Below are 15,750 nucleotides of genomic sequence, written 5' to 3' on the forward strand. Positions count from 1 at the left end.
AAAAATAAGTAAAAAAAATTGTAGTTGATGTTTGATTTATAATAAAAATGTATTATTATTATTATTATTATTATCATTATTAATAATAATAATAATAATAATAATAATAATGTGTCTATAAGATAACAACCTTTACTGGAATTTCTTTATATTTTATTTTATTTTAATTGAATTTTTTTTATATATTTTTTATATATATATTAGGTCTTAATATTGTTGAAAACTACAGTCAGAATTACTGTAATATTTTCGTAAAAATGTAATTATATTTTAAAAAAATAGCTTTCAGATTATGATCTCTCCAATGGCACATCTGAGTTTACATTTACATAACTGTTAAAAAACAACAACAAAAAAAACAGATTTTTCTAACTTGTAAATAAAACAAAGAATATTACAGTTATACTATACTGTTATACTATTTTTTTATACTGCTTCTGCTTAAATATGTCATGTTTATTTCAGTGTTATCCTTGCCATTTCCTTATAAATATTTGTGAAATTTACTCACAATTTCTGAGTGAAAATTATTAACTAGCTTTTTTCAACTAAATCATGCAGCTTTTTTTCGGTGCATGTTTATGCAATAAAACGAAAGGACAGAGCTTTTGACACAGGCACGCTAAATTCAGGCTTATCCAAAGTTTTGTTTAACTTGTCCTTTTCAAACAAGTCTAATGTATAGACATATACCCTAAATCGTGTCCCCTGTCTCCTCTTCCTCAGCAGGCAGTATTTGGCAGTGTCTAGAGGGTGGTGGGGGTAGGCGATGTCAGCCGTCGGCTGATGTATACCACCTGCCTTGGCCTCAGCCTGACCCTCTGCCGCCCCCACAGCAGAGGCATTCCACAAGCTTTCAGAGTCATGTTTGTACTGAGGAAGATTAGACAACCCTCCCCTTAGACTGAGTTGTGCAAATGACCAGCCTCCGCTTCATGCCTCTTTATCTAATGAGGCAAAGTGAGGGAGGCCAGTCTGCGCTGCCAAGAGCCTCTTTCTCACTGCCACACTAGCAGCAGGATCATGTTTTTGTACTGAGTCATTTTGTGAGTTCATATCATTTTGAAATATTAGACAGAGTTGTGTTCTTATACTGATATATGTAATATAATCAACAAATGATTTGATTAATGTGTCTTATTTAAGAGGAACTAAACCTTCTCCGCAAACCTCCAGTAAGCAAATAAGACAAACACAGTTTACTGACAAAAAGTACAGACAGCTGCAGCTAAGGTGTATTTTAACCTTCGCCTTCATTCAGGACATAGTTTTAAACATTGCATTATTTATATTTTCTTATGGTAAATATATATATTTATATGTAGTTTTAGTAGTGAGAGATCAATAAAATGGTTGTGTTAATAATATGTCACGTCTTATTAAATTCACTCTGGTAATGTTACAGATGAATGAAGACATTGGCCCATGTCAGAATAATCACTGATTTACAACATGAATTTCATATGAAATGCAATTCAAACGAGAAACAACCTTCAAAGTCAAGGCACATAATATACCCAATTCTGTTAATACATACATAGTCACCAAAGCCGTATAAAAATATTAATTTTCAAAATTTATTGACACTGCTTGCAAAATTTGTTTACTTGTTTTTTTAATCAAAACATATTGTCCTTGACGTTTATGTGCAGTTTATATATAGTTTTATAATAAGTTTTTATAGTTAGTTGTGTGTGTGTGTGTGTGTGTGTGTGTGTGTGTGTGTGTGTGTGTGCGTGTGCGTGTGTGTTTGTGTGTGTGTGTGTGGTTCTGTGTTGGTATAGTAATTTAAGTACTGCAAGAATATTATTCAATGTATGGTTTTTATTTCTTTTTTCAAAATAGGCAAAATACCTTGACAGACATTATTTGCACTAGAGAGAGCAGCGTTAAACAAGGAACGATGGGATGACCATGGAGGACAGGATTGAGATATTAGGATTATTGCTTCATCTAGTGGTGAAGTTATGACATAACAAGTGACTAAGACTGGCTTACCGTAGCCCATTATGAACCGTGAAGGGAGCATTTTGGTCGAACTGCATTCATAAATTCTACTTATTCATTGTAATTGCCTTTAATTGCAATCCTTCTGTAGACTATTAAATAAACATGACTGTGTCCATTTAAAGTGTCTTTAACACAAAATGACTCTCCAAAACACTTTCTGTTTTCTTTATTGTGTAATTTTGTTATTTGTAAATATATTTATGGAAGCACAAGGAGGGGAAATCACAGTTCCCTCCTCTAATCAGTAAGTGAACTTGGGCACTGGAGCAGAACGAGATGCAGCCTCTTGAAATGATGATGAAGCAGCACTCGAGCCAGTGGAGAGGGCGCGCGCGAGGACGAAGCGTCAATACGTATATTTAATATTTAATATTTAACAGGTCTAACAAAGGATCATAATTGTCATCTCCCAAAGGGACTTCCTTACAGGGCAACTCATCCCAATCTATTGCGTAGAGAAGAAATGATCAACACCCAAGCAAGGTAAGTAATAGCATCATCTCAAATACATTTTTTCCTTGGTTAGGTCAGTACCTACTCGAGCATCAGCTCAAAGACATTTGCTGCATGGTTTGGCGTTCATAGAAACCGTCAGTGCTAGATAAGACTCAATTATTGTCTCCTAATACCCGTTTTATTTTGTTTTATTATTTTTATATTGCATTAAAATGTAAAATGTGCATTACGTCCAGTTGAAAAGACATTGACATTCTGCAGATGAACTGCCACCTGTAACTATACAGGAAAAAAACTGTAATCTGGAATTCAGGTAAATAATAGGCTACGCACTGATTCATATCTGATTTACAGTGTCTGCAAATCCAACAGCTGTCATCCCTCGCTATTGCTGAGGAGCTGGTTAAGACTCAGTGTGTTCCGTATTTAGAGTCGTGACAGTGTAGAGTACATCATGTTCTTACATCATCAGTAGTACATGCACCGGAACGCACATTTGTCCTATCAGATCTTTTCTCTATCATTGTGGTGTCTGATCTTTACGGTTATTTTCTGTGTTTTTATTTTTAAAGTTTGTAATGCAGCACTGCTCTCCTCTGGTGTCAAACAGTTTGCACGATTAGACAAGAGCGCGCATGAGGGACGTTATGCAATCCTTGAGCTCTCTGCGCGGCCAGTAAATAAATATAAAAAAATAAATATTATTGAAAGTTAACAGAGCCCATTTTATATACTGCAAATGCATATTACTCACGACGCTATTTTTATCAATGAAAATTCATTTTAATGATCAATTAGACTAGGTGTGGTGGTCGGGTTGTCTAGATTTTGAGGGCCAAATGTAGGCTATACCTGTAGCCTAAGGTAAGGGTTAGGGTTAGGGTTAGGGTCTACAAAATCTGACATCGTTTGTGTGAAGTTTATGTTCAGGACATAGTAAAATATTTTTAGGTTAGTACTGATAAATCTCTAAATGTATAATTAAACATGCATTGTAATTATGCACTCAAAGTACCCTTATAACACCATTCATTAAGACTATTAGGAAATCAAATATATGCCACATAGGCCTATAGGTCTATGCCATATGCAACCAAATAAGAGTTTGTTTCAAACTGGCCATGTCTTGTGTCTTGTTTGTTTAACATGAATCACTCAAACCATAAACCATAAAGTTCAAAGTTCTGTCTTGTGTCTGTGCAGAGCTTTACTTGTGGATTCAGCTTGTGTGCTCCGCTGGGTCAGGCAGCAAGCTCCAGGGCCTCAGTGGTGTTCCTGATGTTCCTCACCCACAGAGGATGAACACAGCTGGGCAAAGCACAAGCAGGGATCTGACTCAAGATGTGCTCCTTTATAAGGTGAGGCCATCACAACCTCACGATGGAGATGCTTATTTACTACAGCCACATATAAAAATATCTTATCTAATAGAGTGCTTCAGTGGTCCAAACTATAAGCAGCTACTTCTGTCCAGGTTTATGAGATGAATGTGACTTTATTTAAGCATAGATGAATGTAAAGTCATTTGCTAATAGAATTTTTATGTCATCCTTTCATGCAGGATGGGAAGTTAACTGTGAAACAGCAGGTGACCTCACTGGACAGCGAATCATCTATTCTGCATTTTCAGTATCAGCTAAGTGAGCAGTTGTCATGGAGTATGCAGACTTTGCTCTCTGGCCATAGCCTCTTTGTTGGTTTACCAAATGGAGAACTTCTCAAAGGCACCAAAGAAGGGTAAGCGATTAGTATGACTGAACTATAAGACCTATTTTAGCAAAAAGACACTGGGAATGGATCACTAAGCCCCACTACTGTCACATTAATAGAGGTTATACATTTTTCAAAACCTTCTAATCCTGGCCTAAGAGGTCTTGCATAACTACTTTCTGCACTCTCACTGTATCCCAAAAGGGACAGATTCTTTGATGATCCAAGTGGAAATGTCAACAATTGTACCAAGACAGTTCACTCACATTACTAAGATTGCAAGAAAGTGCAATGCACAATATAGTGTAATAAGTTCTAAATAAAATCACCAATTGCGTCACTTCAGGACCACTAGAAGCTCCAGTTCCCATAGAAACAGTCAGTGTCCTGAGATGTGTGCTTATGCCTGGCTGGACCAACCTGAAATACACACTTTTTAACAATATTTAAAAGTGCAAAAGAAACAACACTTATTGGACAGTTTGTCAGGTTTAATTACTGATTTGAAATATGTTTTTAAAATGTGAGTTTGTCCAGCACTTTTTTCCCCATTCGAGATGAGGGTTAGTCTTGCATATCCAAAATAAGCAGGAGGCATTGCAAATATGGTGTCAGATTGAACTTACTTTCCTTAAAGAGAATAAGTAAGTATGTTTTCTTTATTCTGCTTAATCCTGAAGGCTCACTGCTGTTTTGGAGTTTGCAGAGGAGAAACTGAAGATCAATCATGTATTTGTGTGGTTCATGAAGAACAGGCCCGATAAATGTAAGTTCAGAATGTGTGGTTTTGATTAGCTGGGAATGGGTTGGGCTGGGTCTTATAATTACAGTTACAAAGAACCACAATACATTGCACCATTCTTAATTATCAACTGTTTTAAAGAGCAGGTCATAAGGTATTTTAAAGTGTCCCAATATTGTATTGGAGTCCCCTACATCAGGTTTAAATGCATCTAAGGTCAGAAAACATTGTAATTTTCTCAGAATATACATTTAATATTAGAGTCATTTGCCAATGATTAGGAAATGATTCGTTTCAAGCAAGTTCGGAGCAAGCTCCTCCCTTACTCAAGCCTACTCTGCTCTGATTGGTCAGCTGGCCAAACCTGTTGTGATTGGCACAGAGATGAGTGATTGAGCCAGTTAGCCAGCGCTACCATTGACAAAGCACCTTTACATAAAACAATAATATAATCAATCCGTCTAATCCGTTCTTATAATGACATAAAAATACAAAAACACTTATGCAAGCGAACCGTGCCCACAGCTAAAGTTTAGCTGCTAAAACTGTGAACACTAGGTGGATATGTTAGCCTAGTGCTAATTTGACTAACTGATTAAACAATACAGTTTGTAAACCAAAATATGTCTACCTGTAATGTTTGAAGAACGACAGACAAAAGACGCTTGGTCTTAAATTTTAATCAGAAACGCAGAACAGTTGTATCACAGGAGCACCAGCCGAAATCACTCATCTCTCCCGCATTAACCCTGTAACTGACAGTGCAGCACACTAAACAGCAATTTCACAATTATTATAAGTCTGTGTGCTACACTATATTCTTTATTATTATTAAACAAAGTAATTAGAACAACGTCAGTCTACAATAATCGACATATTCTTAGGTTCACTGCGAAATTTTTAGAACTACTTCAGTAAGACAGTAATATCGTGCTTTACCTGGAAACCTAAAGCTGCACAAGGTATACATCACATATTGGCACAAAAAACTGATATTTTGAGCACTCAATTGAAAATGTACACCTAACATATCAATCGTACTACTTACAGGTCGTGGTTCAGAGAGCTTGTTAGTCCAAATTAAGAAGATTAGAAGCCAACGAAGATAAAAGCCCAGATTAGAGAAGCAGTTCTTGATAAAATGACAAGCACACAACAAAAGGCTCGAATTGTATTTCTGTGGTATCCTTAAACACCGCGTCTTCTCAACATGATATAAACGCACTAATAGCAAAAGTGTTTGTGGGCAGGTCAGACTCTGTTCGTATTTCACGGGCAGGCGGGGATTATGCAAATGTGTTACCCAGTGACGTACACCGGTAACAGGCAAAAGAGTCGAAAATATAACGACTCGTTACGGCGATTCAGAACCGACTCTCTCTTTTGAGAGACAATATCTTTATTTATCATGCACTTTTTTTGATTAACAACTTTGCAGATTGTTTTCATTTAAGGATAGCTACGTTATAAACTGCAAAAGAGAGATTTTTCAAAAACCCATCTGACCTGCTCTTTAAGACATTATCATGACAACATTACTCACATTTCATCAGAGGGTTTGACAAATCTTCTAGCCCATGAAATCTGATGCATTTTTGAGAAGTTGTGACTTATTTTTGTCTCTTCCACGGTGCTCCTCACCAGAACATTCTGCTACCTTTTATATCATCTAAAAAAACAACATCAAATAACATCAACCACAGCAGATTTAACTGCGTCTTATGGTCTACACTATACAACAAACTCACTCATCAGAAAAATGACTACGAGGCCTTTAAAACACACAGAAATCTTGTAGACTGTTGCTAAGTCCACTAAATGCAAAATCAGTAAACAGTAGTTTTTGTTTTAAACTAACATTGTAGAGGGGCATTCAGGGTAACTCAGTAACTGAAAAAAAAAGTAATAGAGTAATATTAACCTTACTGATCATTTAAAGAGACACACCTTTTCACACTGAATATTTAAATTAAGTATCAAAATAGCAATCTAACTGGTTTGTTGTGTGTGTAAATGGCTGACAATAAATCACATATCATGCCTGTGATATATGCTTTGATATAGAGTGATTCTTGTTTTCTCTGTGGATGAGTTTTATCTAATACTTTTTATGACAAAAAATTTATGTAATCTGAATTATAGTAACACATGCATGCTGTAATGTGAGCTTTTATTTCACTCAGTGACTCAGTAATTGACATGGTCTCTCGGTAAAAATAAAACCAAGTACTGGAAATTTAATTATGCCCAATTTACTCTTCACAAATACTGTAGATAAACTTACAATAAATTCACACTCTATGTAATATAACAGCTGGAACATTTATTCATATTTATTCATATCACATTGTGGAAAGGTATGAAAGTCTTTCTTTCTTTCTTTCTTTCTCTCTTTACAAAATTTATACATTTACTTTCTTTCTTTCTTTCTTTCTTATTCTTTCCTTTCCTTTCTTCTTTCTTCTCCTTACAATGCAAGACTAAGATAAGGAATATAGGCTACCAACATCAACAATAAAATCTTTCTTTCTTTCTTTCTTTCTCTCTTTACAAAATTTATACATTTACAATGCAAGACTAAGATAAGGAATATAGGCTACCAACTTTTATAAGGCACACTTACCTCAAAAACCCCCAGCAACAATAAAAGAAGACTTCATTTTGTAAGTATTTGAAACTTAAATACATACCTCTTCGGTATGTCTAACATCCCGGTCGATGAACTTTAACCTTTAATAGAAACTAAAAAAACATGTAGAAATAAACAAACTTAAATGAACTGAATGTTGCAAATAGACTCACTCACTTAGCTGGCAAACTTTAACCTTTAATAAAAACTCATAAGAGAGAACTGAGATAGAACAAAATTGTCATCCTCTTCGGTATGTCTAACATCCCGGTCGATGAACTTTAACCTTTAATAGAAAGTCGGATGAGAGAGCTGTGATTGAACATAATGGTGTTATTGCAATGGAATGCAAGGAGATTAATAGAGAACGGTCAAGAATTTAAAAAAAATGTATTGCAGAACAGAATAATAAACCACAAGTAGTTTGCATTCAGGCAACAAGGCTTAAGGCTCATTTGGATTTTTTAAGTTGCAAGATGAAGGCATAGAACATATGGAGTAGGAGGGGGAGTGACTACTTTTGTAAAAGAAGGGATACAATTTACAACAGTTGAAGCAGGTAATGAATCTGAAGTAGAAGAAGTAGATGTATGGGTTGAAGATCAGAATTTGAGAATAATTCATTACTATAACCCATGTGAGACATGAAGTAGAGATATTCTTGAGGAAATTAGAGGAGAGAATTTTTATAGACTGATTTGGTGTGGAGATTGTAATGGACACAGTTCATTATGGGGAAGTAAAAAAAATAATGGAAATATTATAGAGGATATGTTAGATGAGTGTGAATTAGTTTGTGTTAATGATGAAAGAGCAACAAGAATTGATATAGCAAAAGGAAAGTCATCTGCCTTAGACTTAGACCATTGTTTCAGGAAATCTGGCAAGGAGATGAGTGTGTGATGTATTGGACCAAAATTGAATAGGTAGTGATCGTTATCCAATTACTTGTAAAATAGAAATATGAAAGTGAATGTAGTGGAAAGAAATTTAAGTCAGATGACTGGGATAAATTTGAGGAGTTAAGTGAGACACTGATAATGGAAACAGAAGAATCAGTAGAGGAGGTTAAAGAATTAAACAATAGAATAAATGAAAGTTTTTGTAAGGCAGCAGAAGAAGTCATTGGTAAAAGTAAAACAAGAAGAAGGAAGAAGCCAGCCCCGTGGTGGAATGATGAGTGTAATAAAGCAATAAAGGTAATAAGGATCTGAAAAGGGTTAGGAAAAACTCTGTTTTTAATGATTTTATTGAATATAAGAGTAAACAGGCAATTGTTAGGAAGGGGATCAAAAATGCAAAAAGAAATGATTGGAGACAATTTTGTGAAAGTATAAGGGAAGAAACTGAAATAAGTTCTGTGTGGGGAATGTTTAAGAAGATGAATAGAATATAAAGAAATAATAGTATTCCAGTTATAATAAATGGAAATAAACCAGCTGTTTTGGATATCGAAAAAGTGGAAGTTTTAGCCAAAGCCTTTGTAAAAGTACATAGTAATGATAATATCCCAGACATTATGAGAAGGCATAGAGATAATTGTTTAAGAGATAATCCAGAATTATTAGTTCATAGAGGATTATCAGGAAGTACGTTAGATAATTTTTCCTAAAAAGGGACATTTTAGGGTCTAAGCAAACCTCCCCAGGGAAGGATGATGTGTGCTATGAAATGGTTAAGCATCTATCAGATACATCATTATATAGTTTGTTAAGCCTTTTTAATAGAATCTGAGATCTTACCGACAATTTGGAAACATGGGATTATTATTCCAGTTGCAAACCCAGGAAAGCACCCTTCATTAGTATCTAGTTACAGGCCTATAGCCCTAACATCTAATCTGTGTAAAATAATGGAGAGAATGATTATATTTAGATTGAATCATGTTCTGGAAAATAAAGGATATGTATCTCCTTTCCAGAGCGGGTTTCGGGAAGGTCGGAACACTATGGATGTCCAGAGTCTGATATAAGGAAGGCGCAGGTCAATAAGGAGTTTTAGTAGGAGTATTTTTCAACGTGGAGAAAGTCTACGACATGATTTGGAAAGAGGGACTTCTAATTAAATTGGATAAGATGGGTATTGGTGGAAGAATGTTTAACTGGATTCATAGTTTCTTTTTTGATAGATCTATTCAAGTCAGGGTGGGTGCATCATTCGCCAAAACATATTATACTCCTCAGGGAAGTGTGTGTAGCCCCATATTATTTAATGTAATGATTAATGACATTTTTTCCCAGGTCGGTGCAGGAGTTGAAAAAACACTTTTTACATATTAAAAAACACTCAGAAGTACAATTAATAAAGTGGAGAAATGGACAGAAAAGTATGCAGAGTGCATATTATGAAGTGGAGGAATGGACAGATAATTTTGGAATTATAATATCATCAAAAAAAAAACATATCATCTTCTCAAAAAAAAAAAAATGTAAAAAAATAAACAACTACATAAAACTTCAATATAACAAACCTTTAAAACAGGTGAATGTATTAAGGTATCTGGGGGTTTGGCTGGATACTAAACTGAGATTTTAAATTCATATACAAAAAAAAAATAACATTGGTTGTGAAAAAAATAACATAAAATTGGTGGTGAAAGAGGAAGTCGAGGCAATAGAAGAGAAGAATCATTACCAGACTTCACCTTGGGCATGCAGCTCTTATTTATTCCCTGTATAGAATGTTGTTGATATAAAAAAAGGGTTTGTTTGTTTGTTTGTTTGTTTAAGTTATGTATTTATTTTTCTCTCAGCGTAGTCTTTCTTCCTGTTCCATCAATGATCTACACTCCAGCTCAGCAGGTGGCGGGAATGCACCTTTTAAGTGGGTTTGTCAACCGCCATAAAAAAGAAGAAGAAGAACTCGCCACCGATCCCTACCATGTTCACTACCCAGTGAGCGTCTGTAGCTATTGCTACTGTCCTGTCCTGAACATACACAGCAATGCCAACCTAAATATGGGATATCGCTGAATCATCTCTGCTGTACGGTAAGCCCTTCACTGCTGTTGCTCAAGTGTAACCGAGCTGAGATCACAATGATAAAGCGGAGCCCGCGTGAGAGCTCTGCTAACTAGCCACTATCAGACATTCACTTTGTGCATTTACAAAGCAGCTGAACTCTCTGAATTGTCTACCCTGGCAGTGTTTATCTGAGCATGATTTGAGACAGCAGTATTATGTTACAGAGACAGTGTAAACTAGTGATGGAAAAATGAAGCTTTGCAAAGCACCGGCACCTGTATCCTGAAAAGGTTCATTACTCGAATCTTTTCAAGACGGTGCACACTGACGACATCTTGTGGTCAAAAGGTGGAAAAAAAAATCTGCATTTGCTGTCCCAGACGACCCAGCCATTTTTGGACTGTTTCAGATAATAAATTAGTTTGTGCTGTGAAAACCTGTATAAAGCAAAGAAAATATGAAGTCTATATAAACAAGTCTTCATGTCAGACATTGTATTACACAATATGAATAAATGAGTCTGTGAATTAATTTATGGAAAAAATAGGCAAGGCTATGATCAGAATAACCAAAGATTATCATAGAATGGTCAGTTTAAGTTTCTGTGAACCAGGAATTAATACTATATATATATATAGTATTATTTATTCTTCTCAAAGACGTGAGTGACACTTGAAACTGTGCAAGTGATTCCCGTTACTTGAATCAGAATAGAGCAGTGGTTTTCAAACCGGTCCTGTGAGCACCCCCAGCACTGCACATTTTCAGCTTCTCTCTTATCTAGGGTGTCCATATTTTAGTTTTCCAAAAAGAGGACAGTGCAGGCAGGACGGGTGAGTGGAGCGGGTCTGGGGTCTGGGCTGTGGTTGGTTGGTGGTTAAAGTAATGTCGAAAGCATCCAAAGTAGCGCAATCTCAAATATCAAAACTCAATGTAATTTACATGCCGAATATACATATTTTAGTCACTGTTATGCATACTGATCATAAACACAGATAAAAAGTTTCCTACAAGTGGCCCTTCTTTAAAAAAAACTTAACATCTAGCCAGTTTTATCATATAAATATCATATTTATCATTGATAGTGGCCTCCTGATGCACCAAAATTATATGCAGTATTAGAATGTTTGCGGGAGTAGGCGGGACTGGACACAGTCTTCTTCGGGGCTCTAATACAAAAACACACACTATTGCCTTGTCCAAATACCCACACTTTAGGTCTTTTTACTTGACTACATCTATGACGTATTTCCTGAATTTGGCCCAAATGTTCAAGTGAGGATGAAGACCACAAGTGTGTGTCGAACTTTTCATTACCTGATGGGACACACTTATAGTATTGTAAAAAAAAAAAAAGTGTTTACATGGCTTTATTTTAATTTAAATTACTTTGCATTTTAAAATCAACTTCTAAATTTCTGTTCAGTAGTCCCTATAACATGACATAATTTAAATTTTTGGTGGTTCTAATTAAGTGATAAAAAGTTAAATAAAAAAAATGTTGTACAAAATAATTATATTCCCCAAAAATAACACGTATAAAACTTTTTTACAACAAAAAAATATACAAAATATCATAATAAAAAATATATACACTATAAAAAAAAAAAAAATTAAAAAAAAAAAATAGTTCCCCAAAAAAATGAAAGTGAAATTCTGTCATCATTTCCTCAAATGTGAACCTACCTTCTTTCTTCTCTGGAACATAAAAGAAGATATTTAAAGGGGTCATATGATGTTGCTAAAAAGAACATTATTTTGTGTATTTGGTGTAATGAAATGTTTATGCAGTTTATTTTCCACATACTGACTAACTTGGATGAGATTCCTAAAAGTTTCACACCTACAGCACACATTACAGACATGTCTACAGTAGAGGGTGACACAGTATGGGGTTATTTCATTGCCACAATTCTGAGCGAAGAAATAATAGTTGCAGTAAATAAAAAACATTTCCGGTACAGATCACAGCATGCACGCTTTAGTTGAATAAAAATCCAAAATGTCGTTTTTTTTAATTTTATTGAGTTTTATTTAAACAATGCACATTGTGCATTGCACACACATTAAATTTCATGTAAATCATCCATGCTAACACACGTTTTCTATTTGAATTTTTTTCATTTGAAAGTAGACATTTCACTCTCTGTAGATTTACTTTTCATACAAAGTTTTGAAGTTTCTAGCTCAAGTTCACATGACCAAGACGGCAGAAAGCGCATCCTGTTTGTTTTAATTATTGATTTTACAGAAGCGATACGTTTCGTTGTTATTGTGAGTACACATAAATAAACGTAGAGTCTTTACAGTTTCGAAAGATGTATTACTTTTATCTGTATGACCAAAAATTATGGTGTATTTTAAGAGCAAGTGAGCACTCCATCTGTCCTGCTGGAGGTCGATGAATGATAATTGGGCTTTTCGATGTCCTGCCCTACTGTATTACGTAAAGTTGTTACTACATGCATCTTTTAGATGAAAAGCTATATTTGAGGTCGATGAATGATAAGTGGGCTTTTCGATGTCCTGCCCTACTGTATTACCACAGAGACCAGCCGTTAACAATCTGTCCGTCACGCGTCCGTCATTCACTTAATCAGAGCATAAAGAGACAGGGCAAGTAGAATTGAGTTCAAAATTAAAATATATGCCTACAGTTTATAGTTTATTTATTTAAAAGGTAGGCTTTATTTGTGTATAAAGTTGGGGATCAAAGTGTTGTTACGATTCCCGGTCCCACCCACTCCGGCTGACATTTTTTCCTGCCCCGTCCCAATCCTGTGATTAATAGTGATTTTGTTTCCAATCCCGCGGGATTCCCGAAAAAAATGTCAGCCTCTAGTCTACAGTATAAAGAATGAATAAACCATTAAAATAAATCACCTCGATTAAGAAAAAGCTAAATAAAATATAAAATCAAAACAAAATAAACTAAAATAAAATTAATCAACAGAAATCATCATAAAGGTTTTTGCTTAATTTAATAAAATGTGAATCAATAATAGTCATAATAAGCATATTTCCAGTATGCGCCTCAGGCTTGCACAGTATCGTCATCTCACTCATCAGAATCTTCGGTAATCCTCGGCAAACTGCGCCATGGCTCATTCTGTTCTTGATGAGTCCTCTGTAATCCTCGGCAAACTTTCACAGTTGGTTGAACCGGCTCATTGTGGCTTATTCGGTTCTTTTCTTTTTGAGTCGGACGTGCTACTTCTTGAGAACCGGCTCAAAAGAACGATACGTTGAAGAACCGAACATCACTTTTGGCCATACAATGAAAGTCAATGGGCACCAAAACTGGTTACCAACATTCTTCAAAATACCATCTTTTGAGTTCAGCAGAAGAAAGAAAATCATACAGTAACATCAGGATAAGTAGATTGCTTTAAGAGCTACACATTTAATTTGATTCACGTTATCTCAAATTATGAAATGTTAATTGCTTTAAGAGCTACACATTTAATAAAAATCTAACAATATTCACGTTATCTCAAATTATGAAATGTACTTCTCTTTTTATTTTTTTTAATCCCCCCAGAACATATTTGTGTAGACTGTAGATTTTGGAGTTCCTTACATTTGTAGTAGTCCAACCTCAATTCCTAATCACATTCTCGATTTATTACTATTAATCAAAGGGATAATTTACTGATCTCATTCAATCATCACTCATCAAATTCAATCCTCGTTTACTCACCTTCATATTATTCCAAACCTGACTTGCTTGTTTTAGTGGAACACAAAAGATGCTGCCTAACATCTATTTATGAGTTCCACAGAAGCAAGAAAGTTCAACAGGTTCAGTTTCAATATGAGGGTGAGTAAATGATGACTGAATGTTTATTTTGGGTCAGCCATCTCATTTACATATGTATTCATCCCCTGTTATTTACCAGGTGGCCTGGGACTCATGCCGGGCACTACAGGCAGGAAACATGCAGCAGAAGCGCAACATTCAGATCATAGAATGGGAGGACTTGGACAAACGCAAGTTCTACTCCTTTGGAGTCTTCATGACCATGGCTATCCGCACCACAGTCTACCCGGCCACACTGATCCGCACCAGGCTGCAGGTTCAGAAGGGGAAGTCTCTCTACACTGGGACCTACGATGCCTTCCGAAAGATTCTGAGAGCTGATGGTCTGAGAGGACTTTACAGGGGCTTCATGGTGACCACGTTCACACTCATATCAGGCCAGGCGTACATAACCACCTACGAACTGGTAAGGAAATATGTCTCCAACTATTCTAAAGACAATACACTGAAATCATTGGTGGCGGGAGGCTCGGCGTCACTGGTGGCCCAGAGCATTACTGTTCCCATAGATGTCATATCGCAGCAGCTCATGATGCAGGGCTAAGGGGAGCATCTGACCCGCTTTAAAGTGAAACCCAAAATTGGAGCAAAGCACGCCGTATTTTTTGGTCAGACAAGAGACATTATTGGGCAAATATTTGCTGCGGATGGCATTCGTGGCTTTTATCGAGGATATGTGGTGTCTCTCCTCACATACATCCCCAACAGTGCTGTTTGGTGGCCGTTTTACCACTTCTATGCAGGTAAAGGATCCTCAGCATCACTTTTTTGATAAAAATACTTAAATTGATCAAAAGTGACAGTAACGAATTTTACACTGTTACAAATTTTCTGTTTCAAATGAATTCTGTCATGCTTTCAGCATAAAATTAATCGTCACAATGGTTTTCAACATTGAAAATAATAAATAATCTTTCTTGAGCACACAATCAGCATTTTAGAAGGATTTCTAAAGGATCGTCGTGTGTCACTGATAACTGGGGTAAATGGTTGCTGAAAATTCAGCTTCACAATCACCGGAATAAATGACATTTTTAAAATGGAAAAATATAAAACAGATATTTTATATTATAATAATATATCACAATATTACTGTATTTTTTACTGTAGTTTTGATCAAATAAATGCAGCCTTGGTGATCATAAAATACTTTTTTTTTTTTAAACAAACTTGGAAGGTAGTGTGACATTTCAAATCATTTGCTCAGTTTAGTGGCAGATTGTGTATGTATTTAAGTGGCAATGGCTGTTTTATGTACTTTGAATCTTCATGTTTTGATTGATAAAATACTGTTCAGAGTCACATGGACAGAAGTCGTCTTGGTTGGCAGTCAGTCTGTCTCATTAGAGACTGATATAATGTCAGATGATTCTGAAGCAGCTGAAATTTCATTAGCTCTTATTGGCTCCACAGAACAGTT

General features: G+C 35.6%; 1 protein-coding gene and 1 pseudogene across 1 annotated transcript in view; both read left to right on the forward strand.

Moving 5' to 3' along the window:
• Nucleotides 1-2,024: 2,024 nt before the first annotated feature.
• LOC109104967 lies at nucleotides 2,025-6,977 on the forward strand (annotated as a pseudogene).
• A 3,322-nt stretch (nucleotides 6,978-10,299) lies between these two features.
• The window catches only part of slc25a44b (solute carrier family 25 member 44b), a 6,329-nt gene continuing 878 nt past the window's right edge, over nucleotides 10,300-15,750 (forward strand). The window contains 3 exon segments of the mRNA XM_042728167.1: nucleotides 10,300-10,536; nucleotides 14,410-15,073; nucleotides 15,744-15,750. The exon segment at nucleotides 15,744-15,750 is cut by the window's right edge and continues 121 nt beyond it. Of these exon segments, the coding sequence (XP_042584101.1) occupies nucleotides 14,449-15,073; nucleotides 15,744-15,750 (632 nt within the window). The 5' untranslated portion in view covers nucleotides 10,300-10,536; nucleotides 14,410-14,448.

The sequence above is a fragment of the Cyprinus carpio genome, chromosome B7, assembly GCF_018340385.1.
Source record: "Cyprinus carpio isolate SPL01 chromosome B7, ASM1834038v1, whole genome shotgun sequence".
In the NCBI taxonomy this organism is placed as follows: Eukaryota; Metazoa; Chordata; class Actinopteri; order Cypriniformes; family Cyprinidae; genus Cyprinus; species Cyprinus carpio.